The following is a 10,730-nucleotide window of genomic DNA, read 5'->3' on the forward strand; positions in this document are numbered from 1 at the left end:
CTTCTGGGAGGTCTCAACCCCCGGCTAGTTTTTGTAGCTCACAGGACTATATAGGACTGAACTAAATCCTGATCAGCCAAAAGGGAAAACCACGTATCAAATGCCTCCTGATGTGACTGACACAATTGGAATACACAGCACCACTACGACACACTCAGACCTGGAAAACGGAATCTGAATTAATCAAGCCTCTAAGTCTAACTCCCAGCATACAGAAGACTGTGGCACAAGTTCGCTAGCGCAAGGAAGCAGTCAGCCGAATTCGGAATACGGGACATTCTACAAAGGATCCAATTTCTCTAACAAATTACTAGCATGGACACAAAAGAAAAAATGGGACCATTAAAGAATAAATGAGACTTAAAAGACGCAACAAATTCAATATTAAAATCTTATTTGGATCCTGTTCCTAACAAAACAATTTTAGAAGACACCCTTTGGAAAAAAGAACAGAGGAGGAAATTTGAAAATGGACTAGGTGCTGGATTATGGTAAGGACTGATTGTTAATTTTGGTAGGTGTGATAATGCCATGGTGATTGTGCTTCAAAAATACAAGTCTTTCAATTAGAGATGTGCATTGAATTTATTGAAGAAATGACATGATGTCTGGGATTTGCTTTTACAAACTATTCCAACCTCCCAAGAAGGTTGGGGGAAGACAGATGAAATGAGATGAGCCAAATGTCAACAATGGTTGAAGCTGGGCAGAGGGTACCTGGGGTACATCATAGGATTCGCTCCTTTTTTTTTTTTTATCTGTTTGAAAATGTCTACAATAAAAGGTCTTTTGAGGGGAAAGAGGAGGAGAGAAACAGAAGTTTAATGCCAACAAAACCCTGCGCTAGGCCCTTCCTAAGTATTATCTTAGCTTACAAATCCTCAGGCAGCTGCCCAACAAGCCTCTTTCACTGTCTAAAGTGGGGGGGAGGGGGAGAGGGCATTCAATACACTGGAAATAAACAGGGTGGGTGATAAGAGGGAGCCATTAACACCTGAAGATCACAGAGATACATCCTGGTCACAAGGAAAGAGACTGCAATACCCTTTGGCAGAGACATGTCAGAATAAACACGTATCAATTTACATCCCTCCTAAAACATGCTACTTACCCCTGCAGCAAAGCCAAGACTTCCATCTAAGATCCGCCTCTGAAAAGGAAAACAAGATGTTTAACACCTAAAAGAGCCACAGAAATAAAGACTGGCCCCCACGTGAGTTTTCAAACCAGCCTAGAAGCCTAGATCCAAGCCTTTATAGAATGGCCCAAAAACCAGGGGGGAAAATTTTTTAAACCTTCCACCCATCCCACAGCCAACGAGAATCTCCTCTCAGTGTGGTACATGGCTTGCATCGGCCCATGTGTGGCCTCTTACTTTCCCTGTGAATTATGACTATAAACCTTTAGTAAGTAGCTGGCCTAAAAGACAGAAACTGGCAAGTGGTGGCAAGAAGCATGTGGACCAACCAAAACCCTCCCACGCTGCCAGTGGGGGTACACACTGGCACAGCCACTTTGAAAAACAGACTGGCAGCATCTACTGGGAGTGACCAGGGCACCCTATGACCCAGCAGTGCCACTCCTGACAGAAATGCATACTTGAATTCACCCAACACGTGTATAAGAATGCTCTCAGCAGCACTCTTTGTGACAGCCAAAACCGAGAAATGTGCCAATGCCCACCAAGTTAGGATATATTCATACAACAGAACAACAGAATACCATATGGCAATGAGAACCCACACTACACACACACACACACACACACACACACGGTGCCAAAAAAAATGTATACACATTTTAAGAAAGAAAACTGTGTTAAAATTGTAATGCTCAATATACACCAAAAACAAAAGATGAATACAAGTCACGTTTGACTTCTGCAATTACAAGAGGTGCTCAAAGTGGTTACTATCAGCATTCAGACACTTCTGATTACGGCACACTACTGCTTGAGCAACGCTGACCAAAGTGTCCACTTGTATACACTTTTTTGGCACACCCGTATGTATATATGGATAGATATATATATATATATACACATACACACACGTATATGTGTATATATGTGTGTATATATGTATATATATGAATGGCGCTCACAATGAGGCAGGAGCATTCAGTAAAGTAGAAAATAGGGTGAAATCAGCCAGACACAGAAGAGCACATGCTATGTGATTACTCCATTTACATAATATATAAAAACAGAGAAATCTACTCTCTTCTGTTAGAGACCAGGAGAGGGGTTGCCCTTCAAATGGAGGTTGGGGATGTGGATAGTGATTGAAAGGGAGCCTGAAAGGGCTGCTGAGAGGCTGATACTATTCTAGTGCTTGACCTGGGTACTATTTTCATGGGCATTGGTGAAAAAGTATCAAACTGTACACTTACGAAATGTGCATTTTTCTATACGCATCTTGTATTTCAGTAAAAAGCTTTTATTTTAAAGAGGTGGCTTAAATTGGTGATATAATCTCTAGCCACGTGAACACATTACAGACATGTTGAGGTGGCGATCGCCCACCCAATCCCTGAGACTCCCACTGAGAGTCCCACTGGGAGCTAGAGCCATGGGTCATTCATCTACAGCCAGTGGCATCTTCCCCCTCTGAATGGCTCTGGGGTAGGTGGAAGGTTTTGACTCCAGTGAGCCAAAGAAACGACATTCTTCTCTAAGCATGCCATGCTATAAACCAAGTTAATCTAACCAACTAATTTAATCAAACCAGACACTATCATACAAAAGTCAGGGGAATATCACCCTATCAGCATTCATCTGCATCTTCAAAGGAGAAACATTATGTTTTTTACAGTCCATAAACCTGTTATTCCACTTTTAGACATTTATTTCAAGGAACTAATCAGATATATGCTCGAAAGATTTGTGCTCATAACACTATTTCTAAAAGCAAGGAAAAAGGACATAACCTAATTGTCCAGCTGTTAGGGATTGGACAAATGAATTGCAGTACATCTTTATGATGGGATATTATATATATAGCCATTTATGTAACCAAAGTAATCAAAATAGTCAAAAAACCATTTAGGGAAACAAGAGGATGCTTATGATATCAAGTGAGAAAAGCTGGTAATAAAACATTACAAACAATCTGACCCTTATTATATAAAGAAAATAGATATGCATATGCTTATGTATACTCAAATACAACTGAACACATTTGAAGGTTTTTTCTTTTCTTAGAAGTGGAATTAGAAACTTTTTAAAATTATTTCTTTAAGCTTTTCCACATTTGACAAGTTTCCTGTAATTAAAATATGACTCTTTATATCAGGAAAACAAATTTTGAGTGACGCCATACTGATGCTGATAACAGCACATGAAGGCAGATGTCTGAGTGTCTCTCCTCTCAAGTGACCCCATTTCAGTCGGGTGAAAAGTTAAGGTTTGCTCAGGGGACCAGAGCACACCTCTGCGGACTCATGTCTATAGTAGCCTTTGTCTCCCCCTGTCGTGCCCCCTCCCACTTCTCACGCACACCTCCTGGGCAGAAAGGGTTGACAGAGCCCACCCAAGCCTGTTCTCGTTAGAAGGTCCTGCTTTCAAGCCTGGTCCTTGGCTGGCTTCCGTGAACTGGGTACTGGAACTGTTCTCTCCATTCCCTAACAGATAAGGGTGGGTCACTGGGACTGTTTTACAAAACAGGTGACTGATGCGGGGCACCTGCTTTCCTCCCATGAGTCTGGAATTTTGGAAGTAGCACGGTACAGAACATCTACATGGCCAGCGCCCAATGAACACCTTGAGAGCTGAGTCTTTAAAGGGCATCCCCAGGCAGACACGTCACAGCATTGCTGCATTAGGTTGCTGGGACGGAGCACACTTTGTGTGCCCCCTCGCAGGGGGCAGCAGACACCTGCGCACACATTTCCCCAGGCTCTGCCTGTGTCTTCCCTTTGCTGGCCCTGCTGTGTGTCCTTTCACTGCAATAAACCTTAGCCAGGAGCACAACTACATGCTGAGTCCCATGGGTCCTTCTAGTGAATCAGTGAACGTGTGGTCTTGGGGACCCCTGTATGCCTCCACAAAGAGAAAGGTCTCAGCAATTCCTCCTTCTGACCTGAGTGGTTACCCAAACACGAGCCAAACTGGGGGCTCTGCAGCTCCAAAGGAAAAGGGGGACCCTCTGTGATGGCTCCCCGCTTCCAAAGAGCGCCATAGCACTGGCCAGGGCCACATGGGGCTATGAGGTTCTACTCACCACAGTGCTGCATGGAACTCAGGTCTCAATGGCCAGCTCGGCCAGCTAGACCCCAGCTAGTGCGGCTCAGACCTTTCCTTCTTAAAGGAAAAGAAACTGGTGAAGATGAAAAGATGGGCTGCTCTACCCACAAGGACAGAACCCCAGCAAACCTGGCGTGGCTGTTGTGAAAGAGGAGGGTAAGGTAACCTGGTGCTGCTCCTCTGGCTCCTGACCGGGTTTTGAACGTTTTCACTACCTGTGGACAGGAAGCTGGCACTCGGGGTTGTGTGCGTTGATGTTCTCCCAGCCTCCCGCTGAGGAGGGCAGGGGAGGGCAGCCGGGGAGGTCCGATAAGATCTCAAGATCTCATCGTTGACATCAATACCTGCTTTACTGGTCTCTAACGCAAGAGTGCCTGGCTTGCCAACTTCTTAGGCGCGTTTTAGTTTCCAGAGCCGCCTCGCAGCACGTTTAGATAGATCTTAAAGCACTTAGTCGCTTACCACTCCTACAATTCCTAAGGCTGCATTCATCAAGTTATCCACGGATCACTCTAGGCCGGTGGATGGAGGCAGTCAAGGGTGTGGAGAAGAAAAAGGAATCTGGGACCTAGGCGGGGGGCGTGGGCCGTGGAGGAAAGGGGTGGGGTGCATGGAATGTGTGGGGAATGGGATTGAGGAGAATGTGGGGTGTGTGAGGAGTGGGGGAGTGGGAGAGCATATGTGGAGTGTGTAAAGGGGTGTAGGGTATGGGGGAGGGACAGATGTTGGGGTATGGGGGATACAGGGGTGTGTGGGGGTTGGGTGTGGGAGCATAGGAAGAGTAAAGGGGGGTGGGGTGGGGCGGGCAGGTGTGGGGGTCTATAGGTCTATGGCGAGGCAGGTCTGAGTGTATCCATCCCAAAGCGGGTGGGAGAGGGAACGCAGCGCCCTGGATTTGGGGTAAACGAGAGGGAACAGATTCCCTTCCTTTCCCCCAGTCTGTCCAGTCACCCCAGCTACGTCAAGGTCACAGAGAACAGCAGTCACACCCAGAATCTATTGTTCCCCTTCAGTCATGCACATCAGCTGCACCAGGCCTGAAAGAAACTAGACAGAAGGTAGAAATCGGGCAGGCGGCTGAAGGAGCCTGACCCACTGGGCTTCTCTCACCCTCCATCCTTCAAATCAGGAGGGGAGGAGCAAGCGATGCCTAAAGCGTAGACACCTGCTCTCCAGGCCTGGCAGGGAGAAGGGGGCGAAACGAGAGGACATCGCCCACGAGCTGGAGGTGTGGCCAGTGGCGCTCGCGTCTGCCGCCAGCCTGTGCAGAGTGGTTCCGAGCCTCCCACGAGGGCTGAATCCAGGCAACTCACCTGTCCACTAGAGAATATGAACACGAGAGCCGCCCCAGCTGCCGTCATCCCCCAGGTGAAGAAGGTCCCCAGCAAGGCCTGGAACACAGAGCTGTGACCTTGGAGCATGCTGGATACGGCTGTGTGCAGAGGAGCAAGAGATGGTCAGCTGCCAGCGGTCCCTTTCGGTGACATGCACGTGTTCTAAGGTGTTCTAACCCCCTCCACCTGAGCTGGCCTGTGTCTGGGTTGGTGTATGCACCTTTCAGCCATGCCATCCCTCAGTAAGCAACGTGGGGACACCTGGGGAGATGCCAGAGAATACACCTGTGAAAGAGGTTACAACACTGGAAAATAGTTCCAAACACAGGAAGCTGAAAGACTGTGGATTATTTAGCCTGCAGGCAGGGAGCAGAGGGTCTAATTACAGCCTTCCCTCCCATCGGCCTTCCTCCTGCCCTTGCCAATCACTGGGTCCGTCTCCTCCGAATACAGGTGACTAGCTCAGGCTCCCTCTCAAAGCTCTTCCACCTGTTTTGATCCAACCTTCAACACCTCCTTGTGGCAGCTCCCGTGGCCCGTCAAGGGCATATGCCACCGACAGACCTTCAACTAGCCTGCCCACTATTACCACCGTGCCCTACATGGGCACCATATTCCAGCTCAACCAAATTATTTATGGCACCTGGACAAGCCCCACAGGGTCCTGCTCCAAGTCTCTCTTCACGTGGCTCCTCCCAGAATGCCTTCCTTCCCAACCTCCAGCCATCACACCCAGAGCATCCTCTGCTGTCCACCTAATGCCAACTTCGATTCCATGCTTTCTGTTCCACTCTCGTCCCTGATGAGCACAGCTTGGGCACCTTCTTTGTGTGGGCTTGCCTCCTTCATCTTTTATATCAGCTGCTTAAGAGCAGGGATGATGCTTTTTCACATTTGGCACCCCTGTAGGTAGAGCTTTCTGGCACCCCCAAAAATGCTTGAATTTTTTATGGTACCTTGGACAAATTTACCTTGATAGGACACCCAGCAAGAACAAGGAAATGGAGCCATAAGGGGCATTTCCCCAGTCAACTGCTGATGCTAAAGTTACACCACTGCCCACAGACGAAAGAAAGGGAAAGACCTTCCCTCGCGCTTTTGCTCAGAGAGCCTCTTCTAGACTTTAACGTGTTTTAAACCCTAGCTCTGAAATGACAGGGAATCAGACTCTTGCTGTGGAAAGTTACAAGGTGGAGAAACCCATTTGTTGAAAAGTCCTGTGTTCTGGTACACAAACATTGGGGGCGAGGGCCTCCTCCTCTCAAAGGGCTCATTCAGCTCCCGACCGGCCTTCCAGCACCCACAGGGCTGGACACAACCCCACCGGGCTCAGCCCTGCCAGATCCCAGCACTCAGAGCCAGCAGCTGTGGGCTAGACACTGCCTCTCTCTATTGACCCTGGAAGAAAACCATGACCGAGGGTGTAAGGGGCCCCTACGCCACAGGGCTCAGCAGCATAGCTAGGATTCAAACCTAGGAAGGCTGTGGGTCCAGGTGAACCCAACAAGCCCAGGTGAGTCCAGGTTCGGCCCCGGTGCCTGGAAACCTCTGAGAGAGACAGCACTGATGGACTCAAAAGGTGTCCCCATAGCCTAAGTAGAACCCAGGATGGTGACTGTACCAAATAAAGGGAAAAAAAAATCATTTAAAAAAATACACCCTTTTATACATGTCATCTTAAGTCACCCGAAAGTGGTTTGTGTTTTTTAAAACGACACATCTAGACCAAGACACCCATTTTCTATGTCTAGCTGCTTGTGGATAAAATTTTCAATAGTATTTACAAAGAAAGGCAAACAGCTATCATCCTCTTAGTACTTATGACCCAAGACAGGTCATTGAAACAAACAAACACCTTTTTTCCCCCCAGGACTGAATTCGCGCCTTTTAACAGCTACAGAAGAGAGGAAACCATTTGCATTTCCCAAAAGGCCAAAGTCAATGTGGGTTTTGTGGGCTGGGAAACAAGGACCTGGTGGGTGTTCCCGGGGGGCTGGTAGGAGGGAAAGGCACTCTTCTAGGCCTGTCTCCATTGACAGCTGAGCACCCTGAGCTATAAGAAAAAGCAACACATAAGGAAGACCAAGGCCATCATCCTTCCCACCCCAACAGTCGCAGCACTGTTCATTGGTCACGAAAACCCAGCCGCTCCTGGAGAAGTTTCTCCCCTTTTCTGTTTTAAAAAGGGTGGTCGGAGAACGTGGAGCACTGGTCGACCCTTGGGAGCAGGCTAGAAAGGCAGACTCTCTGCCCCACCCCAGACTTGCTGAATCAGACTCTGAGTTTTATCCGGTTGCATGGGGCATTCTTAGGCACAGGGCACATTCATGTGGAAAGCACTGGTCTAAAGCTGGAACAAATTCTACAAGACCCAGAGCTTAGAAAGTGATTCTCCTGCCCTACAAGGGCCTGGCAAGGCTGACGCCAAGCCAAGTCACGAGAGAAGGAGTGTTCTCCTGCAGGTAGACCAATAGCACCTTGGGGACAGGGAGCGGTCAGCCTGGGGACGTCAAAGTCAGCTTCCACAATGAGGCCCAGGCTTCCTTGTAAGCTGGATGTTAACACATGAACCTCGATTCGTTTGCAGGGTAGGGGGTTATTCTCTTCCCACCCCGACTTCAAAGATGCCAACACCACCCCACGTGTGTGCATTACCAGGTGCTCCCGGCTGATCCAGGATTTTTTCTCTCCCTGTCACACCTCTTGCCCTGCTTCCACGAGTCAGCTCCACGATGTTGGTGGAGCTGCAAGAGGTGGATGCAACCGCACACAGACGCCCTGACTCCACCAGGGGCATCCAGCAAAATGAGTCGGGTCTGGGCCGCCGGGACTGTGGAAAAGTTCTCCAGGACCTCCCCACCCGACGTGGGGCCCGCGGGCCAGCTGACCTGGGGAGTGGCTGGAAACGCCGCGTCTCTGGCCTGCTGCACCTGAACCAGCGGGCCGGCCACGTTCAGGAGGGCCTGCTGACCCCCGGAGCCCGTGGGAACGGACACGCCGCGGCGGCCACGGCGGCCACCTCCTCTCCCACGCGCCCACCGTGAAGGACTAACGAAGAAGAGCCTGGACAACCACTGTCCCAAGAAGGCGGGTCAGCGCCCTCCGACCGGCCCCGGGCCGGGCAGAGCGGGCTGCGCGCCGCGTCCTGCCTCCCCTGCCACCTGCCGACGCCGCCCTGCGCCCGCGCCAACCCCGCCGCCCCCCGGGGGGACTCCCTTCCCAGCCCCACGTTGCCCTGCTCCGTCCCACACGCTTGTCCTGGCGGCCCCAGACCCCGGGCCTCCAGCCCGACCGAAGGCGCCGAAGGAGAGAAAAGCCGACTCACTGGGGTGCCCTCTCCAGCCCCCACGCCACTTCCATCAGCCCCCGCAGCCGCTCGCTCGCCGGCTCCACTCCCGAAACCACTTCCTGCTTCCCTCCCGGCACACGTGGCCCACCGGCCTCCGGGCCCCGCCCCGCCCGGCTGTGATTGGCAGGTCCTGCCTGAAGAAGAAATTCTGCGGTTCACAGCCTTCTGCGGGCTCAGAAACCGATGGGGCGGGTAGAACAGAGCCCGGAGGCCGAGCAGAAAGGACATCCTGCGTGTATACATCAGCCTCCGCGGTCTTATCTGAAGCCACAGACACCCAAGGAAAGAGCACTTTGTCATGCCCCTGATATCATTTATGTCACTACGCTCAGACATGCTCATGGGATCATAGAAGTAAAAGTAATAAGCAGTTTATGGAAGTGCTTTTGAAATGTAAAGGGGTTTTTGTTATTTTATTTAAGGGATTTTTTAAGTAGCCCCCACCCATAGGTCCACAATACTTCAACTTCTCTCCATGTCCACTGCTGCCACGTCTGTTCAAAATAATAGCTATGACTCCTCATCCTGCCTGACCACCTAATTAATCTTTCCCAACAGTCCATTCTCCAAACAGCGATTTTTTTAAAGCTATTAAGTCCAATTATGTCAGTCTACTACTGCAAACCCTCTGAGGACTCCTCATTGGAATAGAACTCAAGCTCCCTCCCTTAACCTCTGAAGCCCTACGCGACCTGGCTTGCTGGCTCTCGACCACTGTACCCTTTCCTCAAGCTGCTTCAGCCAGGCTGGTCTGCCTTCTCTGTGAACACCAAGCTTACTCCTGCCTCAGGGCCTTTGCACTTGCTGTTCCCTCTGGAACACTGCCTAGAACCCCTGCCTGGTTCACCTGTCTCCCAGATTGTCACCTGGCTGGATCCTTCTTGTCATTTGGGTCTCAGCTCAAATGTCACCTCTGCAGAGGCCTTCCTTGAACACCTACTGTAATATAGACCTTCCAAGCCTCTTTATTTTCTTCACGGCACTTCTTGATATCTACCATTCTTATTTACTCAGTCCCCCAAATGCAAGCTCTGTGAGAGCAGTACCACGTCTGCTTTTCGCACTGTGTCCCCAGCGCAAGGCACATAGTAGATACTCAATATTTATTGAATGGATAAGTCACTCAGATACAAAAGTATTATTTGTTGGCTACACTTTGCATATTAAAGACCTTCCTGAGAGTTAGGGGAAAACAATATTTGTATATTGGATCAGACTGTCCCAACTACTTCCTTGTAACCCGATAGTCATCCAGGGCTCTCAGCCAAGGGCAATTTTGCCGCACTGGAGACAATAGGCAAGTGGGATTTTTGCCAGTGGGTAGATACACATCCAACAATGCCCAGCACAACCCCCACAACAAAGAACTGTCTGGACCAAAATGTCAACAGTGTCAAGACTGAGTAACCCCTGTATAATCCCATAAGGTAAACTTCTTCCTATGAAGTAATGATAAAAATCACTCTCTAAATTTTAACATGCCTTCAAGAAGCATCCAGCCTCACTCAAGACACTGATCCACTCTAAAATACATTTTATTCACCAAAAATTAAAGAAAGAAGAGAACCAACTGCCCAACCAATCTTTACAGTCCAGCACAATCACTGCACAAATACACGTACAATCAAACATGCCATGTGCTCAATTTCCTCCACCCCTTTGGGTCTTGATTGTGTTAAGTTTCTGATGACATCACAGGGCTTCCTAAATGGAAATGCCTGGAAGGGCTCTGGCAGTGACTCCCTGACAGATGGGACAGATCTGGCTGCCCTTGAGACTTTCTCTCCATTATGACTGATAAACT

The 10,730-nt window shown here is 49.4% G+C and overlaps 1 protein-coding gene across 7 annotated transcripts in view; it reads right to left on the bottom strand.

Annotated features, from left to right (window-relative positions):
* SLC39A11 (solute carrier family 39 member 11) overlaps positions 1-9,012 on the bottom strand; it is a 299,558-nt gene extending 290,546 nt beyond the window's left edge. Inside the window, exons 1-3 of one of the 7 annotated variants that reach the window (XM_081029061.1) lie at positions 8,903-9,012; positions 5,557-5,675; positions 1,112-1,150 (exon numbers count right to left, since the gene is read on the bottom strand). In XM_081029061.1, the coding sequence (XP_080885187.1) occupies positions 1,112-1,150; positions 5,557-5,664 (147 nt within the window). In that variant the 5' untranslated portion in view covers positions 5,665-5,675; positions 8,903-9,012. Of the gene's footprint in view, positions 1-1,111; positions 1,151-5,556; positions 5,676-8,232; positions 8,755-8,902 lie in introns of those variants that run through there. The other 6 variants (XM_081029066.1, XM_081029059.1, XM_081029062.1 and 3 more) reach the window with 6 other exon arrangements.
* Between the last annotated feature and the right edge of the window lie 1,718 nt (positions 9,013-10,730).

This window comes from Rhinolophus hipposideros, assembly GCF_964194185.1.
Source record: "Rhinolophus hipposideros genome assembly, chromosome: 20".
In the NCBI taxonomy this organism is placed as follows: Eukaryota; Metazoa; Chordata; class Mammalia; order Chiroptera; family Rhinolophidae; genus Rhinolophus; species Rhinolophus hipposideros.